Here is a 27,835-nt window from a genome sequence, read left to right as displayed (position 1 = left end):
TTTCTAAATAAATTGAATTGGAATTAGTTGAATTAAATTTTATTTTAAAATCATTGCAAATATAATGCAAGAGAATTGGCTATCATGAAGGGATAGAGAGGAGAAGAGCTGAAGTCATCGGAGAAAGAGACGGGGAGAGGGCTTCCTGCTCGATGCTCATATATGTCAACCTTGCACAAATGAAAAGGGAGACCGTGCAATGAGAATAAGGGTACATTTTGGAATGACTCGTGTCTTCAACAAATTCAGCATTGAGTTTAGTTGGCAAGATCAGATTCAGATATTTTCATAAGTATCAGCCAGTGTTTAAGAGATACAGAGAGAGTGGTAGATAGGTCTCCCCATTTGCTTTAGGTAGCTCTCCCCATTTGCTAAAATGATTGATCTCATCCCAAGCCCCCAATAGTACCAGGTCCTACAGAGTTCATCAGGTAAAGCAAGTTAACATCAATCATCAGGATAGTTTTTCCTACACCAACAGCCACAACCACATCAATAGCAATACAGAAAATCTACGGGCGTTGTAACGAAGAATTTACAGAAAGCTCGCATGTGCCATTGGTGAAGCATCCATGAGAGAGAGAGAGAGAGAGAGAGAGAGAGAAACTGCTTCTTTATAATAATAATAATATGACCAGCTTCAAAGACAAAAATTTCACCAAGTGAACGTACCATTCACCTCAAGTCAATATTCCCAAGTAGCAGCAACAATGATACGGCAAAGAAAGGAGTATCAAGGTGCACTCTGGACATCGTTGAAGTATGGATGCATGAGAGCGACAGATGTTGTTATTCTTGCAGCAGGATTCATGCAAAGCATTTTCTGGAAAAACAAACAATTGGGCATAAGTAATGAGAAAGCTGCCAGCTGTACATAGAACAAGTTGAGGATCGCTTCATGTATAAAATTTATTATGTAATATAAACCCATATATGTAAGTACTAAAATGAAAAGGCTTGATTTAACACATGGTTGTTTTAATAACAACCATATGTTGTACAAGCTTATCCTTTGCGATTATAAGAACAAGAGGCTGTGTGCCTCCACTGTAAACAAAACTTCTAGGCTCCAAGTTCTCATCTTCTAGGCTGTGGGTTCATGAATGTTCAAAATTCTACACTCCTTCTACATAATAAAATCTACACTCAACAGAGAGAAGATCAAATCCATCTAGTTCAAGGCCAGTGACCACATCTGCCAGCTCCAGTCTCTCAAAATCTGCAGTCTTAAACTGCAACAAAGAAGAGTAAATGAGCTGAAAACAGATAATTTTACAAGAATGCCAAGGCAGGAGATCAAATAAAAATCCAGACCACAGATCCTCTTTTAATTTTTACCATGCTTAAATCAAAATCAGGTCCACATAGTGAAGTCACTCCAGGCCAGGTTTCTTCATTTGGCACACCAAATACCCTTCATATAATAAATTGGATGTCAATAAGACCAACCGAAAATAGTTGATATCCACACAAACACTAGACTAGTGTAAGCCATACCACACCTGAACATTTGAGATAATACTTCAACCTCAGTCAGACCAGGGAATAGAGGCGTCCCATTCACCATCTCAACAAATATGCAACCCACAGCCCATACATCAACAGGAGTGGAATATTTGGTTAGACCAAGAAGGACTTCAGGTGCCCTGTACCCCACAGTTCCCTCCTGGAGAATTTTAATGTAAATTTAAAAACCACAAGAAGCTGCCAATACACTATTTGAATGATCTGAATTGAAACATACTGATGATACAATCAGCTGTTGAAAACCCTCTACATTCAAAATGTTAAGAAGAGTTATTTTCCTAGACCCCTAGTACAGCTTAGTATTCTATAAAAAACTTGGTATGACAGCTGCCAGTTTCAAATAAAAGTAAAGTGGCAAATAGCATTCAAGAAGATGACATTTCTTACAGAGAAAAAGGTCAGTAAAATGATTTTTTTTTTTTTTCCTTTTCGTCCCACTGGAGGAGTGGGGGGGAGGGGTGTTAAGAACTTAAACAGAGTCGTCCCAATGATAAGTCAATATATTTTGATCAAAATTTGTTAAGATGCGAAAATTGATACCCCTGCAGTATGTGTTCTGAGAGGAACACCAACTGCTCTAGCCATTCCAAAGTCCGCCAGCTTCAGGATATTCTTCTGAACATCTATCAGCAAGTTTCCAGGTTTTAAATCTCTATGGATAACTTTATGAGAGTGACAATAGTGGAGACCACAAAGAATCTGATACAGGAAACTCTGCGAAGAGATTATGTTAAAAAGAAAAAGAAAGTCATGATGTTGATTGAAATAATACTGGTAATATAAATAAAATTGGCTGCAACAGTCAAAATCTAAAATCTAGATAACTGCAAGGAATCAAAACTCAGTGTGCATGTGCCTATGTCATGTGCTACTATGACTTCAGAAAATATCCTCAAGTCTCTGGTTGATCAATACCTAAGTACCTTTCAGTTCAGTACAGAGGTTAATTATGCACTCATGACATGATTGCATTGAACAATTTCTTTTCAGGATAAGATGAACTTTCTTGGTAATTTGGTAGGTATGAAATTAAATGTTTGCCCATATTGCTCTTGATTTCAGAACAATCCAATGCCATGAAGTTCTAGAGGATATTTAAAGTGAAATTTTAACCTGAATTTTATTTTTTTTAAATGACAATAATTCTGCAGTAATGGAATTTCCCACATTAGTCCTTTTGTCGTGCCAGGTCTCCTGCTGCTGGACAGGGGAGGGTGGGTGTCACGATGAAGAGTGGGATAGGTGCATTCCAGCACAATATGTATGGTGACTAATCAAATTGTTGAGTTAGTAAACTATCTTTCTTCAAGGGATTTTCTGGAAGTTATGGTATCTTTCCGGGGAGTTTAATAGGAAAGATCCAGTAAATGAAATAACTAATTGTAAATTTTGAAATTAAGTGGCAAGTCATGTAATTTTATTGTTCTCTTTGTGATATCTTTCTATGTTTGCACATGGCTGTAGGCTTTCAAACAGAATCAAATCAGTGCTTTTGTACAACTATTTTTTGAATTTTTTTTCTTGTTGTCTTTGTTTGACAGTTAAACTCGTGCACCAGCTCCTTCATACAACAAATCACATTGTGCATCAGCTCAAAAGCTATAATATACATTTTACAAAAAGAAAGATTTTCATATCAAAGATGCTCAAAATGACTGAAAGATACCACCCACCTTTAGCCAATGAGTATTTCTCACAGCACTCCTTTGTCTCTTGATATACTTCCACAAGTCAAGATCCAGATGTTCAAATGCAAGACACACAGAGTTCTCAGTGGTCGTGACATCTAATAACCTGTTCTCAAAAATTAATCAAATAGTTTTTCCAGATAAATCTGTTCTTAAAAAGGGTGTCACACATTATAATTAGTCCAATTAAAGATGATAATGCAGCAGATGGTTCAAATTTACAAGTAAATGCACTTTCTGATGCTAAAAAAAAATGTGCTCTCACTGCAAAAAAAAAATGCAACATCCAGTGCACTCTCCCATGCCATATTGTGGGCCTGGGAAGTAGGGCAAAGCAATTGGTCTGTGAATTTCGGTGAATTAACCAAATTCAAAAAAGAAATTCGTTAAAGAGGAAGCCAAACCGAACCAAACTAAACTGAGGGACTTAACAGAACCCTCAGCGGTAATTTTATTAACCAAACTAATTAACACTGTGCAGAGCCTACAAGATGTAAAAACGTAACAAATGCCTTGCCTTCAACTCTTCAAGACTTCAAGCTTCAAACTTTAGTTATCAATCTTCTGATAAATTGGTGATGGGGGTGGAGGAAGGAGGAGGACAATTGGCAAGGTGGAGGTCCTGGAGGAGGTCAAAGACTCGAACTCTCGAAGCATCAAATGACTCAAAATGATTCAAATGAGTCACTAAAGGAGGTTGAAGACTCAAATTGTCGACTGACTCGAAGTCTTGAACCGCGATTGGCGACGGCGATTGCTGATTAGTTGGAGGGGGACGGAAATTGCCAATTAGAGAAGGCTCAGAAAGGGGGTAGAGTTTGCCATTAGACTCGCAGAGGATGAGGGCATTGAGGGGGAAAGGGAGTTGCGGCTCAGGGACTAGGGCTAGGGGGGGGTGCAGCAAAGGGCCCAAATCCAAAAAATTAAATTATGAAAATATATGATATATTATTATATATTGTTTTTGTTAGTTAATTCAATTAACCAAACCAAAAATCGCATTACCCAAACCAACCACAGAAAACCAATGTTTTCATGGAACTCTGACCGAACCGATCAAGTTGAATATATTAACCAAACCGTTTTCACCGAATTTTGTCAGTTCAGTCGGTGAATTCGGTTTTAACTGATCAGCACTCAGCCCTACTGGGAAAGGCACTCATTTATTACTTAGCTTTTAAAATCATATCTAATGATTCACTCTCACATTATCAAATATGCTGATGAGTTTTAAACTAGCTAGAAATTATATGCTTCCTGTGGCCCCTGCCACCTTTCCATATCCACATTGTTTCAAGATAATTCCTTCATTTATCTTTGTATGTTCTTTAAGTGGGGAAAAACTTGCACAGAAATAATTTGCCAATCTAAGATTTCTCTGCCTGTAACATCACCTGACAATACGTACCCCAGCTACAAATATATGTTGGAGTCTAAACTTATTTAAATTCAAACCCAAATTGCTAGACCCTGGGCCAACCTCTAACTCATCCAAATATAATTAACACAATAATCAAAGATTTGGCAGTTATGTATCATTGCAAAAGGTGTTTTAATCTTTGTTTTGATTTCTTCAGCTGACGAACAGGCCAAATGCCAACTTACAGTTCTGCCCTTCTGGAAACCCCTAAAGTTCATACACTGTTCATTTTTACAAGAAAATTATACACTTAACCACCTTCAAGAAAGTGCCATATTTTAAACAATTTAAGGTTTCATTTAATTATTTACTTTCACTCATCCCTACAATATTTGGTGAAATATTTTAAAATACACATGATTGTTAAATTTATTTTGATCATTTTTTTAATTGCTATTATGGATAGAAGGCTCAAACCATCATTCCCCACCACATCCTCCAACCATGTGGCCCATGCTCAAAATGTGCATTTTGATGAATCATTATCATGATTTAAGTAGAATACAAGTGATCCATGGTGTTCATTTCTCTCAATTTGTTGCAGCTTCCAAATGTGCAGTTGATTGATTAGTAATATCCAGGAGTTTTCTGTTTCTCATTCATAGACATTTCATTCATGGAAGGAATCCCATCAGAGTTTCAAAAAAGACAAAAATTAGACTTCTCCCCTTTCAGCCATTCAAATTTCCTGATCATTGTCTTTTCAAAACCATGATATTCAACAGCAGATACCATCAGCGCACACGAGTGTGTGTACAGGTGTTTAATAGCTCCTTTTTTATTTTAAACAAATTGAATCAATTTGTACTTTTAATTCTGTGTGTTCTTCAATGGTTGGAAGGAGTTCATTTTTTCTTACTAATATTTTAGAAAGCATGCTTTCTTATTTGAAAATTTTTCATGAACCGATTCATTTGCTTGATGTGCATGTATGCATGCACACACACACACATATCGGCTTAAACACACACGCTTCTCACTAAGCAAGTGAACTCATATATGAAGGAAAATATAATTATTGGCTTGACCCTCCAATACCATCTCCAATGAAGAGCAATCAACTGATCTCATCCACTTCTAATTCATCTAAAAGTTAGTAATTTTTCTTTCTAATATATTATTTCCCCAACTCAGAAAATATTAGTAGAAGCTGATTTGAAAGGACATGGAAGGACAACACAGGTTATGCAAGGATACCTTGAGGACATGGATATGGAGACAAAAGTTAGTCTATTGATATGATCTTAGGCTTTGTCATGTTATATGATTTCATTACAATGAATACACATTTTAAGAAGAGAAAAGAACACTTAATAACTTTCAAGAGTGGATGGAATAAAAGTCAAATAGATTTTTCCCTTAAATAATAGGATAGATCATTCATGATGCAAGGATTGTAAAGTTTTCCCACATAAAGTTTAACTATACAACATAGAGTTCATGTTAAATATATGTATTACAAAATGGAAGAGAAAGATTAACAACAATCAATGCAAGAGAGCTAGGTGGTGAAACCTAAAGGGAGAAAATATAATATAATTTAAAAATAAAATGATCAAAGTTGATGATTCCTAAAGGGCATAGCATAGATGCAAACAATGTGTGGAGTAGGATAGCTAGCTTTGTTAAAAAGATAGAAAAAAAGAGCTTAGGTGATTCTAGAGGAAGATTCTTGGCTAGTAAAGAAAGTGGATGGTGGGGTCAAGATTTCCAAAAAAATGTAAAGATAAAAATAATTTAGTATAAAATATGGAAAAAAATATAGAAAAAGAGGCAAGAAAAGATGCCAAAAAAAAAAAACATTAGTCAAGCTAAACATAGAGAATAATAATTTACATACTAGTCTTGACACAAAGGAAGCAAAAAGAGAATGATGGTGCTAGAGAAAGAAAAAGCAAGGACTTAAATAATGTAAAATGTATAAAAAAAAAATTGAGAATGATAGTAGCTTGGCTAAAAAAGAAGAAATAAAAGAAAGATGGTGGAGTTGCTTTAATGAACTATTTAACAAAAACCAAGTAGAAAGCTTAAAATTACAGTTGACAAGTGAATAAAGGCTAAAAATTGAGTGTTATTAGAGTTAATGAACTAGAAGATGAAAATGAAAAAGCTACAAGACTGGATGACATTCTTATTGAAGTTTGAAATGCAGAGGTGAAAACAGAAGTTATGCACAATAGAGTCATGACTAGTGTTAAGACTCTAGGTCGAGATGGAGAGTCTAAAAAATTTCCAATCGCTATGCATGTATATCAAGGATCTGTTTTGAGCTCTTATGTTAAACGCATCCAAAATGAGGTTCCACGGATGTTGTCTGCAGATGATATTGTCTTGATTGATGAAACCAGAGGTGGAAATGAATCTAAGTTTGAATTTCAAAAAGAAGCTTTAAAATCTAAAGGTTTTAGATTAAGTAGAAGTAGAATATATCAAATGTAATTTCTGTCATTGCAGGGGGGATATTAGAAAAATGATAAAACTTATGGTCAAGCAATTAATAGCACTAGTACATTATGATACCTTAGATCTGTCATGCAAGTTGAAGGAGAAATCGAAGATGTATTAGAAGAGATAGGCTTTCTTAGCAATTATGTGGTATAAGTAGGGGTAATTTTGTCATTCAAGATTTTTATTATTAATATAAGAGGGCAGAACTGGAGCCGAATTTAAGTCTCCAGGAAACTGCCGCCTCCTTTCTCTTGCTTTCTTCTTTTTAGTTTCTCTCTTTCTCTTCTTTTCTTCTTCTCTCTAACTTTACAACATGGTATCAAAGCATTAATCTCCTCTAAATCATATTTTCTAAGTTTTTTTTTTTAGTCTGACACTCCATTTTTCGTTTTCTTTCTTACTTCCCCTAATCAGATCTCAAATCTGATTTTTTTGGTTGGTATGAAAGTTGTTTAAGATCACTTCTCATCTTGGTTTCTCTGTGCAGCATTGTTGGTAGGATGTTAAGTGTGTGTTCATGGTCATTTTCTGATCTGAGGTGATGCTCTGTTTCTGGTATCTACTATTGTTTGTCTTGATGTTCGTTGGTTGTTTGTGGCATGATGATGTTGTGTGTTCATGACTGTTTTCTGCAATCTTGTATCAGTTGCTGGTGGTTTTGATTTGTGTTCAATAACTTTATTTCCTGCTCTTTCTGGCATTTAGTTCTAGTTGCTGCCAGCCATCATACATGTGTGCTGCCAGGTTGTTTATCAAGTGCTAGCGGTGCTTGTTGTAGTCTGCCCACTTCCACATGGTCAAGTAATTCCTCATAGGATATTTTAACTTATGCTCCATGTGTGCCATCTTGAAGTTCTAAAGTTCTGCTCTGTCCTTGTCTGTGCTGCCCGATTTTGTATGTTGTGATGTTCATTCCCAGTAGGGGAGTGCAGTTATTGTACCATATTGGGGGTGATTTTGACAGCCTCTACATAGAGAGCTTGGACTGATACTATTAACATACAGATCCCAACCATTAAATTGGTCAGATCCTCCAACTACCTTTTGTGGTCTTAGGCAGTGCATGTGTATGTTAACGAGAAACGAAAATTTAAATATTTGATGCATTCTCCTCCATCTCCAGCCTTCCAAGGATTATGAAGATTGGATGAAAGAGAATGACATATTGCTTGTGTGGTGGTGGAATAGCATGGAGCCATGAATTGTTGTGAATGTGATGTTTCATAGAACAGCCAAGGCCATACGGGATGATCTCTGTGAAAGCTTCTCACAAGATAAAAATCAAATTCATGTTTTTGACCTATACAAGAAAATTTTCAAATATGACCAAGAAGGCAAGCCCATTACTAAGTATCGTAGCACTCTGAAGGGTATATGGGGGAAACTCAACATTTATCAACCTATTAGTTCAGACATTGAGATGTTTAAGAGGCAAAGGGCAAAGTTCTTGGCTGCCAAGTTTTTGGCTGGGTTGAGTCCAGAGCTTCAACCCATCCCCGATTAGATTCTTACAAGAGAATCAAAACCATCTATGAATGAAGCATATGCTGGAATCCAATGGATCACCAAAGATGGCTCTCAATCTTCTCGAGCTTCTTCATATGATAGTTTAACCATGGTTAGCACTACATTTAACCATGGTCAAGGAAGTGTTAGGACAAGGACTAGGTTTGGATAGTGGTTGAATCAAAGGTAGCATATCAGGATGAGGAGCTTGTGGCAATTCTCGCATTTGCACACATTGTGGCAAGCACAATCATACTAATGATCAATGTTGGGATCTCCATGGGAAACCTACTTGGGCCAATAAGTCTCTTGCCGAGGATGATTTTACTATTGACACTTCAATTGCACCTAGATACTCCACTAGGGAATTAAGTACATCATCTACCATGTTCCAAGAGAAGTATAACAATCATGTCTACACAGTTCAACAACTTCAAAACCAATCTTCTATTTAGTGTTACTATAGCCCATTCAAATACAACCAAGCTTCTTGCCTCTTCATCCTCCTCACTATAGGTTATTGACTCTAGTGCCTCCTCCCCTATGACAAGTAGTCCTAATTTATTTAAGTCATCAAAACCCACTACTTTACACTCCAAGGTTACTCTTGCCAATGGTCCAGTTATACCGGTCTCTAGTTTTGGCAATATTCTTTCATTTCCTTTTGTTCCTCTTTCTTATGTGTTATATGTACTTAAAGTTTCCTTCAACCAATTATCAGTTAGTCAATTAGCTAAGTCTCAAAATTGTTCTATGACCTTTTTTCCTGCTCATTGTGTTATTCAAGATCTCTAGGCAAAGAAGAGGATTGGTGAAGGGCTTGAGAAGGATGATTTGTACTATTTCAATGGTGGTGGCGGTAGATCCAATTCTTGTCATACGGGTACGACTTCTTCAATTTCCACCCATGGTGTTTCTATAGATCATTGGCCTACTTGTTTGGTTCGTCCATCACTTCAAAATTTGCAACAAGTTTTTCCTATGAACATGTGTATTTCTCATTTTGAGTGTTCTGCATGTCAATTAGGAAAACACACAAACATATTTTCATGTAGAGTTGAGTCTCATAGTAAATCATTGATTTCTCTTAGTCATTCAAATATTTAGCGTCCCTAGAGTGTCGAGCATTTGACTAGTCATCAATATTTTGTGTCTTTTATGGATGATTTTTAGCGTATGACCTGGATCTATCTGTTAAAATACATGTTTAAATTTCTTAGAGAATTTTCTCAATTCTATGGGGAAATAAAAACCTAGTTTGGCATTAGTATTCAAATTTTTTTATCTAATAATGTAGTTATATTTGTTCAAAATGAGCTTCAAACTTTTGCTTGCCCAAAGGAATTTTTCATCAAATATCATGCATTCGTAATACATGCCCCTAAGTAGAATGGAATAGATGAATAAAAAAATGGAAATTTACTTGACATAGTACAGTCTCTTCTCTTTCATATGCATGTTCCTAAAGCCTTTTGGACCAAAACTCTTTTACAACTAGTTTTCTATTGAATAGGATGCCCTCTAGTGCTTTAAGGGGACAATTTCCCTTCTCTATCGTGTATCCAAAAGCATCCATGTTCTCTATTGCACCTTGTTTCTTTGGGTGTCTATGTTTTGTTCATGTTTCATATACGAATCAGACAAGTTCTCATTTGATCTTTGTTTGCCAAAACGAGAGAGGTTTGGTGCTTCTAGAAGTTTATGTTGATGACATCATCATCACTAGCCACCAAAGTAGGATCATGAATGCCAAGCAATGGATTCAAGAAAATTTTCATATCAAGGACTTGGGTACTCTATGTTAGTTTCTTAGTATTAAGATTGTATGATTTAACAAAGGATTGAATCTATCTCAACAAAAATATACCTTGAACTTACTACGTGAATCTGGTATGTTGGGAGCTAAACTGGTTGATACTCCTATGAATCTAAATGTGAAGATGCTTAGGGATGTTAGAACATAATTTGAATATAAGATCGATATAGGCAATTGGTTGGCAAGTTGATCTACCTGCCTATCACTAGACGCGACATATCTTTTGCTATGAGGGTGATCAATTAGATTAAAAAATCTCAAACAAACACACCTAGGTGCTGTTAATAGGATTCTAAGGTATCTTATGCTCTCCTAGTAGAGACTCTGTGATCATGAGATAATTTGATACATATTGGGCTAGCTCAATTGATGATCAAAGGTCTACTACTAGATACTATATATATCTTATTGCCTTCTATAGTAAGAAAAAAACTACTATAGCTAGATCTACTATTGAAGCAGAATACCGAGCCATGGCTCATGCTATGAGTGAGCTAATGTGGTTGAAGTCTCTTATGTTAGAGATTGGATTCTTGGTCAAGAAGCCCATAGATATGTTTTGTGATATCGAGCTGCCATTTATATTGCTAGCAAACTAGTGATTCATGAGAGGATAAAGCACATTGAAGTTAACTGTTATTTAATAAAGCATGTTGTGTTGAAGAAGGTTGTAAGACTCCATTTGTGAAATCTATGGATCAATTTGGTGATTTTTCACAAAGGATTTATTTTAAGCTTGCTTTGTCTAGTGGTTATAACAAGCTAGGGTTAGGTGATTGTATACACCTCTAGCTTAAGGGGGAGTGTTAGAAGAGATAGGATTTTTTTAGTAATTATGTGGTGTAAGTAGGGGTATTTTATCTGTCAATTTTTTAGTTTTAATATATAAAAGGGCAGACTAGAGCTGAACATAAGTCTCTAGAAAGCTGTCACCTCCTTCTTTGTCTTGCTTTCTTCTTCTTCTCTCCCCCATCTCTAACTTTACAACAAGATGTAATACATGGAGTGAAAGAAAGCTAAGTATAATAGATAAGTGCTTCAAGTGTGTTGTGTGATCGTAGAATATCCTTAAAATTAAAGAGCAAGTTTTATACGATGACTATAAGGTCAACCATGCTATAGTAACCCAAACCAAGAAAATAAGAAATAAATAAAAGAAAAAGGAAATGGAAAGAAAAGAGGGAAATTGGTTTGGCACAAGACCAAATTGTCGACGGTTTCAAGGAGTCTCAAAAAAACCATCGATGGTTTTCCTACAAGGGCAAACAACCGAGAGCATTACACAGGCAAAATAGGTTTGGTAAGTGGCCAAACCATCGACAATTTTCCTGCAGGCTGAGTTACTTAAGGGCTAAGTAACATAATTTTTCTTCATAACTCTCATTTGCTCTCTCTCTCTCTCTCTCTAATTAGGGTTTTGGAAGTCTCTCTCTCTCTCTCTCTCCTAAGCCTCCCAGATCACCTTCAAGTACTCCTTAATCCTCTCTCCCTCCTCCCAACACATAGGCCATCGATCTTCAGCAGAATCGAGCAGCTAGGTTTCGTGGTTTTGAAGGTTTTAGGTAGTTTCTTCAAGAACAAATAAGGGGATTAGATTATGTCAGTTATTTTTAAAATATGAATCGAATAAATTGTAGTATATGTTTACAGAAACAGTATTTATGATTTTATGAACGAATCAGGCATATGAAAATGGTTGTTTTGACATTTATACATTTTTTTGGGAAAAAATAAAGTGAATGGTTTGAACATCTCTTATTTTCAGTAAAATATATAGTTTGAGTTAAATTAAACCCTGGAGATGCTCATACCCCTATTTTCAGCAACTTGTATGTTTTCCAGACAGTTTATTATATTTATGATTTATCAAATAAAAATTGTGTGGCATGAGAATGGTTTAAAATTGCATAAACAAATAGAATTGTTATACAGTTATGATACAGTATGATATGACAACTATATGCCGAGATGTGATATGACGGCTATATGCCGAGATGTGATATGACGGTTGTAAGCTGATATGTGATATGACGGCTCGATGCCGAGTTTTGATATGCCAGTTTTATACCGAGACAGTATATGACAGATATTTTACAGCTTATGTTTTATGAACAGCTAATGTTTTATACAGTTTTATGAAAGTGAGTTCATGACTACAATTTTTATAACAAAAATTGCCATATATGATTTAAGAACCCTGAGGATCAGATGTGATATTACGAGTACGGTACCGTAGCTATGTTTTGGCCAGTGAGTGCAATCACACGGGGATGGAAGTGTGATGCGGGATAGTCGATTTGTGGCCTAGGTACAGTACTACTCCCGATGTAGTTCTGGGGGAACCCTCCCGATATAGTTCTGGGTGACCCTGCCGATGTAGTTCCAGGTATAGGGTAGGCACAATCGTACTTACTACCTTTCTCTGACTTAGCTATAGTCGGCCAACCATATGCTAAATCCAGCCTTCGAGCCGCACAACCCGTCATGGGGGGAAGCATGTCGATGGGAAAGCATGACGATGCTACTTCAACAATACAGGGTGTTTTCTTTAATGCATATATGGGCAAATTTACTATAAAGGGGCTATATTAAGCCAATAGTATATTATTCAGAAATTAAATGTATTTTAAGTATTCCAAGACAGTTTTAAAATACCATTTCAGATGCAGTTAAATAATGAATATATGTTCACACGAAAACTCATGCTAGCCACAGACTGATAATAACCTAATCTGCCTTACTGAGAAGTGTATCACCCCATTATCCATCTCATTTTTCAGGTTCTACACGGAACCGTACCTAGCTTATTGTTGGGAGTGGTAGACAAAGCTGTTGAGCCACCAGCTAGTATGCTTGTTACTTTTGGGTTGTAAAATATTAACAGGTAGTTTTATATATGTATCTGGGGACAGTTAGAACTCTGGTAATGTAATTGAGGTGTTTTTATTCCGCTGTATGGCTTATTATCAGTAATGACAGGTGCACCCGGGATTCCCTGCTTGGGGCAGGTTGCAGTAATTATGGTATAAGGGAGTTTTTATTTTAACTAGAACTCCGAGCCCCACTCTCGGGTTTCGGGCGCTACACATGCTATATGGATTAGAATGTTAGTCAACTAAGAAACAACATATTGAAAGAGTTAAAGTTGTTGATATGAGAACGCTAAAGTAGATAAATGATATTACATTAAAAGATAAATTAGGAAATGATCCTATTCGTAGTAAGTATAGAACCTGTAGTAGATAAGATAAGAGAGTTGCGGCTCAAATGGTTCAGTCCTCTGCAATGCGGACAAAATAGTACACTAATGAGGAGTGAGCTACTTACTGCTAGTAGCAGTAGCAAGGGTAAGAGTAGACCTAAAATAGCTTGGAATGAGATAGTGAATAAGGCTTTAATAACCCTTAGTTTCTCAAAGGAAATAGCTCACAATTGTGTAAATTGGAAAAAAAAAAAAAAGGATTCATGTAGCCACACCCACCAAGTGGGACTTCAGGCTTATAGTTTGTTGTTGTTGTTGTAGGGGGAGAATTCCATAATTAAATTAACAATCAAGTAAGGAGAGAAATTTTTTTGATTGAAAAAAGAAAAGATTTTATTAAGGTGAAGAAGAAGTACAAGAAGGAGCATAAGAAATCCTCCTTGTAAGATTGAAAAATAAAAAATTGAAAGAAGTCAAAAGAGCCCAGCCAGCCAATCATGTTGTAAATAGGGAAAAAAAATCCCTCTGAAACATGCAAAAGTCCGCAAAGAGGCCAGATACTAATCATATACCAAAGCATAATATAAGACATCCTCTTCCCCATAAAAATATGAGCATTCCTTCTCCAACCAAATCCCCCCACAAAACTGCAAAAATCACATACCTCCACAAAATCAAACCATCTTTTTACCCCTTCCAAAACCTGAAAATGAAATAGCCAACAAATCCTCTGACAACTCTGGGCACACCCAACTTTCTCCAAATAATCCAAAAAATTCCACAACCTCCATGAAAAGGAGCAATCAAGGAATGGGTGAGAAGCAGATTTTGGATTTTCAGGACATGGAACATACATCCGGAGATAAAGCCTTGAAAGGCCTCCTACTCTGCAGCAAATTGTTAGTGATAACCCTATTTAGAACAACCAACCAAATAAAAGCCTTAATCTTAGAGAGAACTTTAGCCCCTCCTGGAAAGAAGCCTACATCCACCAAACTTAAGCTTAGTTCATATATTTTCTTCATATATAAACTACATCCTTGTTGAGTGAGAGACATGTGTTTAAGGTATGCGTCAATAAATATATCTTCAAGTTCTTTTTAAAAGATCATTTCAATGTTTGCCTCAATAAGAACTACTATAATATAGATGAGGTCCCCAATTTTCTGATTATCAACTTTGAGATGTCCAATTCAATCAGTACTTGCAATTTGACCCAAATAACTTGCTCAATGTACCCCACATTATATCATTTTATACTTCGATTAGAACTGCTATAATCTAGATTAGCTCTCCACTTTTCTGATCTAGACCAAACTGAGCACTTACCATATTTGAATCAAATCATCTTGAAAAAGTCCAATAGGTCAGTTCTTGGACTACTCCAAAGGCTTATAACACCCACCTTATCTAACCCAACAAAACATAAGAAAACAATAATTCTAATTGACATAAGCGCCCTCTCTCTCATTACATACACAATATTGGAGAGCAGTTTTTGAATGGATGATTATATGATGTCTTGAATCAAAACTGAGTGCTTATTATTAAGCTTGCTTTTTCTGGATAAACACAAATATATTAATAATTTAACTGTCAGGAATTATAAGCTATACTTTTCCGTACAACTGTCATTTTTATTATTTCATGTAAGAGGGAATGGGCATATGTCTGCATTGTTTCAAAGGTGTGAAGGAGTTAAACTATCAGTTGTAAAGTCTAAAGGCTACCTCTAACAACATAAATTATGTAATCTCAGTAAAGTGAGGATATGACATAAATATAATCGGGAACACACAGTACTAGTTGATTTTTTTTTTAAGAATTTGATCCTTTCAATAAAGAAATGTATATTTTGACTGGACTGGAATATAACAAAATAGAAACTAAATAACAAAGAAGCAAAGTATGAAACGAAATAAGTAGAATAAAAACACCAAATTCAAGATTACAATGAAGACATGGGATCATTGAACCAAGGTTTTCAACATTTTGATGGCCAAATCAAGGATTCTTCAATAAATAAAATAAAATAAAATGATCAAACTTGTGGATGAACATATCCATACTCAATTGAATGCATTTTAGCATTATAGACAAATCTGATTTTGTTCTCTTCTCAATAATTGCTCTCCATGTCCATGATAAATTTTTTCATTAACAGAATTTTACTTCTTGTTGGTTAGTACAAATAGAGAAAAGTGTAGCATGCGAATTAATAAATTGAAGCTTCATACTAAAAGAAATTTGGTATACAAAACATCACGATCTTAGGCCAACAAGTTTGACTTTAGGGTCACAAGGGTTTATCAAAGGAAATGCTTTTTTAATGTAGACAGCCTAGTTTATTTGTCAATACTTGTTCCTTTTCCTTGCATGAGTAGATTTTGTGGATTATTACCCTCGTGCAGTTGATGAAAAATAAATTTTTGCAAACAAAATTTTTAAGAAATTGAATTAGTAGGTATTAAGTCTCAAATTACCAATCAATTGATATCTTGGTCTTACAATGGTTTGACTTTGATCTGATCAAACCAACCTGGACTGAGTTTCATTCCATAAAGTCAATCATGATTTCATGGCTTTTCGACCCATCTATCTCTCCAAAGTACATGCAAATAAACAATCCATATGGACAGACGGTACATACAGGGAAAATGGCTCATGTTGGAGCCACAAGGAGGGCTATCCCAAACCTACTTTGGCAAAATCCTGCATGAAAGTTAAGCCTGAAACCCTACGTAGGGACTAAACATACCTAGAATATATCAATAATAAAATTTGAGGAAAAACTTAGAACCTTTTGGGCTATTTCTTTTGCATGTAATTCTAGAAATATACAAATTGTGCAGTGGGTTTCATATTTACTGTCTTGTAGATACAAATGAATCAACATTAATCATAAATACAACATATCGACTAATTCCCATTATGTCTACATATCTACTTTTCATTGTACTGATAAAAATTTAATAACATAAACTAAGCATTTAATAACTTTTACATCGTTTTCATGTTTTAAGGAAAAAGAGAACAGTACATTACTCTGAACAAAATCAAAACAAAGCTTAGGGTCACAAGGGTTTAACCAATATACCAAATTTTATTCTTCCATATTTTAGTCTAACAATAAAACTGGAATTAAGTAATGTCACCTGACAATGTTTTTGTGATGTAGTTCTTTCAGAAGTGAGATTTCTCTCATCACTGAGCTTGGGACACCGTCCAATACATCCAAAATGGGGATCATTTTTACAGCTACAATCTCATTGGTAACACGGTCAAAACACTTGTAAACCATGCCAAAGCTGCCCTCTCCAATCTTTTGAATGACCTCATACTACAAATCCACCAGCATCATTAACGGAATATTAGTAAAGAAATGTTAAACCATAACCTTATCATATACTTGATCATGTATAATAGGCCAACTACCTTATTGTCCATTTGATGAGGTATGACAGATCCACTTCAGAAAAAATCTATAGGTTCAAAAATAAACCCAATCATCAAGAAAGAATAAGTTTATAAAACATTTAAAATAAATCATATTATGCTCAACAAACATGCAAATAAAATAAAATAAAAAATTCACCAATTGTCAGAACAAGTATTGCCAATAGCATTTCAAAACTAAAAAGAAACTGAAAGATACAAAAAATCAAAATCATGCATACTGTTCCGCTAATATGAAATATAAAACAATAAAGTAAATGAAAACAATTCCACGCCTTACAGAATAAAAAAACTTGGAAAGTTCTTCAATCTCAAACCTCAAAACTGCAAAATTAGTTATATGTGTGTGGATGTGTCTGTGTATTTATATGTCTATATACATACATATATATATATATATATACATACATACATATATATATATATGTGTGTGTGTGTGTGTGTGTAGGAAAACATGTTTAATGACTTGTATTCTATATGTGTATAGTTAGCTATTTTAGGAAATTTTGTAACAGCCTGTATTCCCTGAATTAGGCTGATTTGGTTAGTTTCTTATTCTGTTAGAATATCCCATAAATCATGGGATCTGATATAACCTAGTTAAGTTTCCTTTTGTGCTGCTAGGGTTGATGTATATAGCTAACGTTTTGTGTATTATTCATATTAAATGAAGAAAATTCTTCCACAAAGTGTTACTCAGTTTGTGTCATGGTATCAGAGCCTAAAGCTTTTTTCTGGGATTAAAAACCTCTTCACACAGACCTTCATTGCCAAGACCATACTGCTCCTTCTTTGTACCCTGTTTTACCCTGTTTTTTAGTTCAAAAAACAGAGTCTTTTTGCACTTTTTCTGTTCAGCCTTCATTGCTGAAATTTCTTAGAGCAGTTTCCATTCTTATTTCTACCTTTGCCAGCCTTCATTGCAGGTGGTCTCCATTTCGAGTAATTGACCTTAATCGACAAGAGATCATTGTTCGTGAAGAATGTCAGAGGTTGCAGAGATGACCGCTATAACACAATCGGAGGAGATTGTTCGATCCCAACAGCCGGGGGAATTGCAAAATATCCAGGCAGCATATAGGCTGAATGGAAAAAACTACCTCAAATGGTCTCAACTTGTCCACGCCGTGCTGAAGGGAAAGAGAAAGATCAGCCATCTCATGGGTACAGGGCCAAAACCAAGAGATCCTCGTTTTGAAGCATGGGATGAAGAAGATTCCATGAATATGGCGTGGCTGTGGAATTCTATGATTCCTGAGATTAGTGACACATGTATGTTCTTGGCTACTGCCAAGGATATTTGGTATGCGATTCAACAGACATACTCAAAAGCTAGAGATGCGGCTCAAGTATAAAAAGTGAAGGAGAAGACGATTGCAGCAAAACAAGGGAGTAAATCTGTTACTGAATATGCCAACCAATTGAAATCTTTGTGGCAAGAACTTGAACATTATAGAGTGATAAAAACCAAGTGTCCTGAAGATGCCACTGTTCTAAATGATTTCATCGAGCAAGATAGAGTCTACGATTTTCTTGTTGGACTTAATCCAGAATACGATCAAGTGAGGATTCAAATTCTCGGCAAGCAGGAAGTTCCATGTTTTAATGAGGTGGTGGCACTAATTCGAGGGGAGGAAAGCAGTACAGGTCTGATGCTTGAACCACAGAACACGATCAGCTCGGCTATGGTGGCTAGTGGTGGCAATAATTCAGTCACAAATGTGGAACGCGCACCAGTTTTTGAAAATGGGAGACCTGGTCAGCCAAAGGTCCAGAACTGTGATTACAAGGACAACTTGTGGTGCACTTATTGTAAGAAGGCACGCCATACTTGTGAACGGTGTTGGAAACTTCATGGAAAACCTCCAAGCTGAGAACGGGGACAGAAAGTAGAGCAGCCAAGGAACAATGGTCAGGCTCAAGTTGCTGCAGTACAGAAAAATGAAGCAGCACCACAGCAATTAGGTGGTCTCAACCAAGATGAGGTCAAAGAGGGTGAGATCTCTTATTGGCAATCTTGACAAATATTCAGGTACTTGCTCATTGGCATATTCAGATGAGTTTCCTACCTCTAATGGATTAAATGTCTCAGGTGAAACCTTTGCCAACTCCTAGGTCATAAACTCGGGAGCTAGCGACCATATGACCCACTCACTGATGGTTTTTTCACATATTTGTCATGCCCAAACGGTAGGAAAATAGCCACAGCCGATGGTTCCATGACCACTGTAGCAGGTGCAGGAGATGTCAAAATAGGCCCATCACTGATTTTATAAAATGTTTTCCTTGTTCCTAGATTATCCACAAAACTTGTCTCTATTCAAAAACTCACTCAATATTTACATTGCAATTTGGTCTTTCATCATAGTTATTGTGTATTTCAGGACGAGGATTCGGGGAGGATGATTGGACATGCTAGAGAACGGGATGGACTCTACTACCTCAAAGCACCGAGTCAGTCAAGCATTACCAAGGGCAAATTATCTCTCTCTTTTGTTTCTGAGCATTTTTCGTCCAATAAAGAGAAAGTTTGGCTTGACCATCGCTGACTTGGACATCCGCCATTTAGAGTCATTAAAATTATGTTTCCTTCTTTATTTAAAGGTTTAAAAGTTGAGAATTTTCATTGTGAAGTGTGTGAACTTGCTAAACACAAACGTGTATCTTTTCCAGTCAGTAATAAAAGAAGTTCTATTCCTTTTATCTCATTCACAGTGCTATTTGGGGTCCTTCTAATATTCCTAATGTTTCTGGGGCACGATGGTTTGTGTCATTCATTGATGATTGTACTCATGTTACTTGGCTTTTCTTGCTCAAACATAAACCCGATGTCAGTACCGGTCTCCCAAATTTTTGTTCTATGGTTAAAAATCAATTTGGGTTGATATCGAAAGGTTTAGGTCAGATAATGCTAGGGATTATTTCAATCAAATCCTAACTCCATACTTTCAGAAGGAAGGGATAGTACCCGAGTCATCTTGTGTCAATACCCCACAAAAACGGCGTAGCAAAAAGGAAAAATGGTCACCTTCTTGAGTCAACCCAAGCTTTCATGTTCCAGAAAAATGTGCCTAAATACTTTTGGGGGGAAGCAATTCTTACAGCCGCTCATCTTATAAATCATTTGCCTTCCAGAGTCTTGGGATTCAAAATTCCAATGGAAATGCTCTCAACATTCTATCCTTACCTACACACTACAAATAATCTTGTCCCTAGGATATTCGGGTGCACGTCATTTGTTCATATTCATAGTAAAAGTAGGGGAAAGCTAGATCCGAGGGCATTAAAATGTGTCTTTTCGGGTTATTCTTTGATTCAAAAGGGGTATAAATGTTATCATCCTCCATCTAAGAAGTTCTATGTCTCAACAGATGTTACTTTCAATGAACAAGAGTCCTATTTCACCACTCCTTATCTTCAGGGGGAGAGTTCAACAATGGAAGATAAGGATAGGGATGTTTTACTTGATCTGCTATCACTTCCCGTATCTAAACCAGTTTCTTGTTCCCCTGTGCCAAATCCGGTGTCTAAGTCCGTGTCTGAGCTTGTACCAAATCCTGTGCCAAATCATATGTCCAACCCATGCTCGAAATTTCCCAAAAAAAAACTGATTTTGCTCTTGAGAATGTGAGATTTGGCAAAGTGTTTTCAAGGAGGAAGGTGACTGTCCCTGAATCTGTGCATGTCCGAGACTCCAACTCGGATCCTGAGAATGAGGTAACAATTTCTAACCCTTCATTGCAAGCTGAAACCGAACCTCAGATTAATAACCAAGATCTTCCCACTCCTGTTAGAAAAGGAACTAGAGAGTGCACAAAACAACCTTTATATCCTCTCTCACATTTCTTGTCCTTCAAAAAATTTTCACCATCCCATAGATCCTTCCTTGTTAGCTTAAACACCATTTTCATCCCTACCACCTTATCCGAGGCTTTATCCAATGAGAAATGGAAAAAGGCTATGAATGTGGAGATGGAGGCATTGGAAAAAAACAAAACCTGGGAGTTGGTGGAATTGCTGACACGAAGGAAACCCATGGGGTGTAAATGGGTTTACAGTGTGAAGTATAGGGCAGATGGATCAATAGAGAGATACAAGGCAAGGTTAGTGGCCAAGGGTTATACTCAAACCTATGGAATTGACTACCTATAGACTTTTGCTCAAGTTGCGAAGATGAACATTGTTAGATTCTTGTTGTCTCTAACAGCTAATTATGGTTGGGACTTGCAGCAGTTTGATACCAAGAATGCATTTTTGCATGGAGAGCTAGAGGAAAAAATTTATATAGAAGTCCCGCCAAGTTATGGGAATAGTTTGGCTGCTCATACTGTGCGCAAGCTGAAGAAAGCCTTGTACAGTCTTAAACAATCACCACGGGGATGGTTTGGAAGGTTTGCAAGAGTTATGATGGCCATGGGATATAGATAGAGCCAAGGGGATCATGCATTGTTCATTTAATCACTCACCTTCATGGGGAGTCACAACCCTCTTGGTAGTGACAGGGGATGATGATAAGGAGAGACAGATTTTGAGTCAATGTTTGGCTAAGGAGTTTGAGATCAAGGCATTAGGGAGGCTGAAATATTTTCTTGGGATCGAGGTGGCTCACTCTAGACAAGGCATTTTTATATCTCAGCAAAAGTATGTCACGGATCTCCTCAAAGAAAATGGCAAGACGGCAGCAAGTACTCCAATAAATCCTAACATTAGACTTGGAAAGGCAAAGGAGGATGTAGCAGTAGATAGAAAAACGTACCAACACCTGGTAGGAAGACTCATTTATCTATCTCACACACGACCAGATATAGCTTATGCAATGAGTGTGACTAGTCAATTTATGCATAGCTTGAAGGAAGTCCATCTACAGGCAGCTCATCGAGTGTTACAATACCTCAAAGGGACACCAAAAAAAGGTATTCTATTTAAAAGGATGGAAGCTTAGTTCTTGAGGCATACACAGATGTCGATTATGCTGGGTCAATTGTTGACAGGAGGTCGACCTCTGGATATTGCACCTTTCTTGGCAAAAATCTTGTGACGTGGAGGAGTAAGAAACAAAATGTGGTGGCTCGGTCTAGTGCGGAGGCAGAATTCCACGCAATGGCTCAGGGTTTATGAGAACTACTTCGGTTGAAGATTATCTTAGAAGACACAAAGATTAAGTGGGATGGTCTGATGAGACTCTATTGTAATATAAGTCCGCAATCAGCATAGCTCATAATCCGGTATTGCATGATCGAACAAAGCACATTGAAATTGATAGACACTTCATCAAAGAAAAGTTGGAGAGCGGATTGATTTGTACACCTTATGTGTTTACCCATGGCCAACTTGCTGATGTACTTACCAAAGGGTTAAATAGTTCAGTGTTTCAGAGTATTGTATCCAAGCTAGGAATGGAAAATACCAAATTCTCCAGCTTGAGGGGGAGTCTGGGAAAATGTGTTTAACGACTTGTATTCTATACGTGTATAGTTAGCTATTTTAGGAAATTTTGTAACAGCCTGTATTCCTAGAATTAGGCTGATTTGGTTAGTTTCCTATTCTGTTAGAATATCCCATAAATCATGGGATCTGATATAATCTAGTTAATTTTCCTTTTCTGCTGCTAGGTTTGATGTATGTAGCTAACGTTTTGTGTATTATTCAAATTAAATGAAGAAAATTCTTCCACGAAGTGTTTCTCGGTTTGTGTCAATGCATGTGTGTGTGTGTATGTTGAGATTTGGTAAAATGAAAGACCTAACATGACGATAGGTCTCTCCTTATATTTATAATACATATCAATACATTCTGATGACTATAATACCCTTACTAACTCTCACTTATTAACATAGCACTAACATACTAATGATACTAAAATAACCACTAACTCTCCACCTCAAGCTAGAGCATAGATATCAAATGCACCTAACTTGATACAAATAAATTTAGCACGAGCACCAACCAAGGCTTTGGTACACGAATCAGCAAGTTGCATATTGGACTTCACATAAGTGGTGGTAATGACATTCTGAACAAGTTTCTCTTGAACAAAGTGGCAATCAACTTCAATGTGTCTTGTTCACTCATTGAAAACCAGGTTGGAAGCAATATGAAGAGCAGTTTGATTATCACACATCAATTTCATAAACTGAGAATGTGGAAAACCCAATTCTTCCAACATGTTTTTCAACCAAACAAGCTCACATGTAGTGTGAGCCATGGCCCTATACTCTAACTCAAAACTTGACCTGGCCACTACAGTTTGTTTCTTGCTCTTCTAGGAAACCAAGTTGCCACCAAGAAAGATACAATACCCAATTGTGGATCTTCTATTTAAAGGTGATCTGACACAATCCACATCAATACATCCTTGAATATAAATGTGGCCTAGATCTCAATATAAGAGACCTCTCCCAAGAGCACTTCTACGATATCTTAATATGCAAATTATTGCACCCCAATGACTTATCCTCAGAGAATCTAGAAATTAACTAACAACACTTGTTACGAAAGATAAGTGTGACCAAGTGACTAGAAGATAATTCAACTTCCCAAAAAATCTCCAATATCATCCTAGGTTAAGCAAAATATCACCCATATCTGACACTAACTTGTTGTTAGGACCCATGAGTATATCAACCGGTTTGAATCCCAACAACCCTTTTCTCATCCAAAAGATTAAGAATATACTTCCTTTCTAACAAAATAGTTCCCATATGAGATTTGAATACTTCTATACCCAAGAAGTATTTCGATGGTTCTAGATCCTTAGTCTGCAGAAAATGTTTTAGGCTTTGAATAGCTTGATCATCACTTGTAATTACAATATCATCCACACACGCAATTAAGAAGGATCCTCCCTGATGAAGCATGACAATAAAACGCAGAGTGATCCACTGCACACCGCTAAAGGTCAAACTCAAGTACTACAACACTGAATCAACCAAACCCTGCTCTTGAAGATTGTTTCAAACCATATAATGTCTTATTGAGCTGACACACTAAGCCCGACTCCCCTTGAACAACAAACCCAGGTGGTTGCTCCATATAGATCTCCTCCTTAGGACCACCATATAAAGAAGGTATTCTTCACATCTAACTGATGCAAAGGCCAGTGACAAGTGGTGCTTAAGGATGTGAAAAGACATACTAAATAGAAATCCTCATTGATTTGGAATCTCAACACATCAATTAGAAATCTCAATTGATTTGGAAATCCTGACACATTAATTAGAAATCCCAATTGAATTGGGAATCCTAACAGAACACTCCAACCTAACTCAAATCGTCAACTCTCATACCCAAGAGCAGAGCTACATTGGATTGAGTGTGGGCAAATGCCCCCATTCAATCTCAAAAAATATGAATATTTTATATGCGGAAGAAATTTGCCCCCACTGCTTGCAGAGTGCAGGCTGTGAAAGCAGGCGGCAGTAATCAGTGTACTGCACCATTTGAAAGGCTTATACACCATATGTATATTTTTTTCGGGGTAGCTAAAAAATATACAATATAATGATATCTTAATATTTGTAAATAGTTATGATATTCTAATATTTGTTGTGCCTTGAAAACTTAAAAAGCAAGCTAACTGCCACGTACATGTATGGCAGTGTATATAGCTTAAAAAATAAACAGCAAACTGTCTCTCTCTCTCCCTCTATATATATATATGCATGGTTATATATAGCTCTTCTTATATGTTAAACATCTAATCTAAACACTAGATTTGTTTCCATAACAATAGGAATAACCTATTTTCCATAAATAAAATCATTAAAATATTATAGTCAAAAAAGAAAGAGAATTTTATGGAATCTTAAAAGTTTAAGTAAATTTTAAAAGATCATATCCCTATCTTATTGAAGAGAGAAAAGATTTTGTGAAATTTTAACCCTATCTTATTGGGATATTAACAAAATAGCGTCCTATTAGGCTATTAACAAAGAGAAGAGAATAATATAAATTTTGAATTTCCAAAGGAAACTCTAAAAGGCAAAGCAGTTCTTTTGCTCTAGTCCCATCACCATCATATTTAATCATTAAGCAAAGAGAACCTTTGTAGTCACAGCAATTAATATGGCATTTATTTATTTTCATTATTTGAGTATTATGTTTAAATCAATGTTATAGCAATATATGATAATAAATTATTTAAAATTTTAAATATTTTAATAAAAATCTTAGACTAGAAAAAGGTCCTACCTCTGCCACTGCTCATACCATTTTTACCACTTGGAGAGTCTTGCTGGACTCGATATACATGAGCAACCTAAAATCTAAAGCCATTAGATATTTAGCCCATCCATATATATAAGCCACTCATCATCCACTCAATTTTTCAACATGGGACAAGCTAACATGTGAAATTCCTCAACAATCTCTGCCTCACTTGTGAGTTTCAACTATCACCCCCTACCCCCACTTGATCTAAAAGGTCAAGGTGTAAAGTTAATTGAACTAAATATCTGATTTGTTGAATTCAGGAGTCTTCCCCAAGTGATAGCTTGCACGCAATATTTTTATTATATATCAAAATCAAGAAGAATATTCGTCATTACTAGAAGTATAACACATTTTAGTAGCGTTCATGGACCAATACGATCACAAGAAGACTTATTGGAAAAACTAGCATTTTAAGTTCAACTTCAAAGGACCAACTTTGATCTAGAAGAGATGAGGCCTTCAACATATGCACAGAACCCTAGATGAGCCTTGGCACTATTTGTCTATGAGAGCCCACTTTAGACCCCAGATTTGATTGCCTTGATAGCCTGTAAGCAGCTTTCTTATTCAGTTGTTTTCAATTTTGGATTATTTTGATTCCTATTGAGACACAATTGAAATTTTATGATATTTGATGGGTAATTGTACTCCAAGATTTTAACTTTTCTAGGATTTTCCGAATTGTCTTGGAGAGTGCTAAAATTTTAGGGTTCTGGAAGTATTTACATCCTAGTAAGACAATTGGCTGTTTACTTTAATCGCTCTAAAGCTAATACTTTATTGTTTTCCACTTCCAGTTGCCCCATTATTAATGAGGAGAGAAGAGGGGGGGGGGGGGGGGGGGATAAGGAGAGTTGCCCATCACTGACCCTCCATTTTAAGCACATTTCAAATAATTTGTTTATGTCTGTTAAAGAATTTTTCTAACAAATACACTACAAAAAACAAAATATTTTTGTGACTACAAGTTTCTTCCCCGCCCCCCCCCCCCCCCCCCCCCACAAAAAAAAACCCCACCAAAAAAAATAAAATGTATAGAACAATGAAGGAAGCTATAACACGGGAAACAAAATAGATTAAATAATAACAAATTCTGCCACTGAGTGCTTTATTTCTTCAGGTTAACTGGTCAACGACGATTCCTACATCAGCATCAGAAAAAGATTAACAGAAACAACCTTAGGGACACAGTCATAAAAGGAAAAACACATTTCATTCAAATAGGGGGGTAATCATATCAGAAATTTTGACTAATTATTGACCAAAAAAAAAACATTCAGATCAATCTTAACTGATAATCGCAAAAGCATTAAACTCGCAGCTGATAACAGAGGCAAGACAGATTAAAGGCACTCGGAGAAACTCACTCCGAAGCCAATATCAGATGAACGGTGATTAAAGAATCCAGCTTAAATCAGAATCTGTCAAATAAACATCAATACCTCATCTTCAGCCTCAAAAAATAAAAGAAAAAGAAAAAGAAAAAATGGAAAAAAGAAACTAAAAGACTCAATCTACAACCAAAATCAAGAACAAAAATGAACGATCATCAAACGCAAACGAACATCAAAAAATTGTACATATAGGGGCGTAAATATATATATTTTTAAAAAAAGAAAAACAAAAAGAAAAAATTAAACATAATCAAAGATGAGAGAGAGAGAGAGAGAGAGTACCAAAAGCAGATATAGCGCGGGAAGAACGGCATCTGATTGCAGAGAGTGAGAATGAAATGTGGCGCGAATCACATATAAAGAATTTGCGTTAACATAACGGCATTTCCCTCGAAAAGGATTGTCTGGTTCCGAATCTAAGAATCTAACCGCCTCGATTCTCTTGGCACGTGCTCCGATTGTTTTGTCTGAAGTAGAAAGGGATGGATAATGGTTCGAGTACATGTTGAAATTCTGAAAACCTCTACCGCGGCAATAGGTTATTTTCTTTTTATTTTTTTTTTTTCTAAGCATGCAAAAATAAGTAGTAAAATTATTTGACCAGTTTTAAAATTTTTGGACCAGTTTTCATCAGGCAGTCATGATTGATACTTATTTTCAAATTACCTATTTCTATTATAAATCTATTCTCCCAAAATAAAAGTTATAGTGTATGCTATAATTTTTATTTTGAGAGTAGAAATTTTGCTATTTCATATCCTTCTCAAAAAATTCCTCTATACCTTTCAATTATATATTATGACTATAGTGTAAGGCAAAGTATATTATGACTATAGTGTATGACTATAGTATCTAATGAATTTTTATTATGACTATAGTGTAAGGCAAGGTAGATGTTTTCATGGCCTCTGAATCTATTTTTCCGCCTTGTTTGCACTATATTATTTGCATCCTCTTCAAAATCTATATTGGATTTAAAATGACCCAAGAACTCCTCCCAATCATGGGAAACCTAATAACTATTACAATATGTTTGGTTTGCAGAAAAAAAAAATTGGATAGGAAAGGAATAAAATGAAAAATCGTACAAAAAATATGACCAAATTAAGTGATAAATTTAATTCTATTCCCTTCAATCCTATTCCATTCCTACATACCATTAGTGTA

The 27,835-nt window shown here is 36.1% G+C and overlaps 1 protein-coding gene across 5 annotated transcripts; it reads right to left on the bottom strand.

The window, feature by feature from the left end:
• Window positions 1-27,195, bottom strand: LOC131143524 (cell division control protein 2 homolog). 5 transcript variants are annotated; one of them, XM_058091890.1, is made up of 11 exons: window positions 26,951-27,195; window positions 26,363-26,416; window positions 17,043-17,089; window positions 16,763-16,947; window positions 3,201-3,321; window positions 2,068-2,241; window positions 1,503-1,666; window positions 1,339-1,414; window positions 1,152-1,232; window positions 673-823; window positions 1-469 (listed from the first exon to the last, which is right to left on the bottom strand). In XM_058091890.1, the coding sequence occupies exons 3-10, from the start codon at window positions 17,052-17,054 to the stop codon at window positions 734-736; spliced, it is 903 nt and encodes a 300-aa protein (XP_057947873.1). In that variant the 5' UTR covers window positions 17,055-17,089; window positions 26,363-26,416; window positions 26,951-27,195; the 3' UTR covers window positions 1-469; window positions 673-733. The 5 variants fall into 5 exon arrangements, with proteins under 5 accessions (XP_057947873.1, XP_057947871.1, XP_057947870.1 ...); XM_058091888.1 differs by lacking the exon at window positions 26,363-26,416 and adding an exon at window positions 26,567-26,695 and having other exon boundaries at window positions 1-415; window positions 26,951-27,194; XM_058091887.1 differs by lacking the exon at window positions 26,363-26,416 and adding an exon at window positions 26,642-26,695 and having other exon boundaries at window positions 1-415; window positions 26,951-27,194.
• Between the last annotated feature and the right edge of the window lie 640 nt (window positions 27,196-27,835).

Source organism: Malania oleifera, chromosome 11, assembly GCF_029873635.1.
Source record: "Malania oleifera isolate guangnan ecotype guangnan chromosome 11, ASM2987363v1, whole genome shotgun sequence".
Lineage (NCBI taxonomy): Eukaryota > Viridiplantae > Streptophyta > Magnoliopsida > Santalales > Ximeniaceae > Malania > Malania oleifera.
Note: the sequence above shows the minus strand (reverse complement) of the source record. Positions and strands in the feature narration are given on the sequence as shown.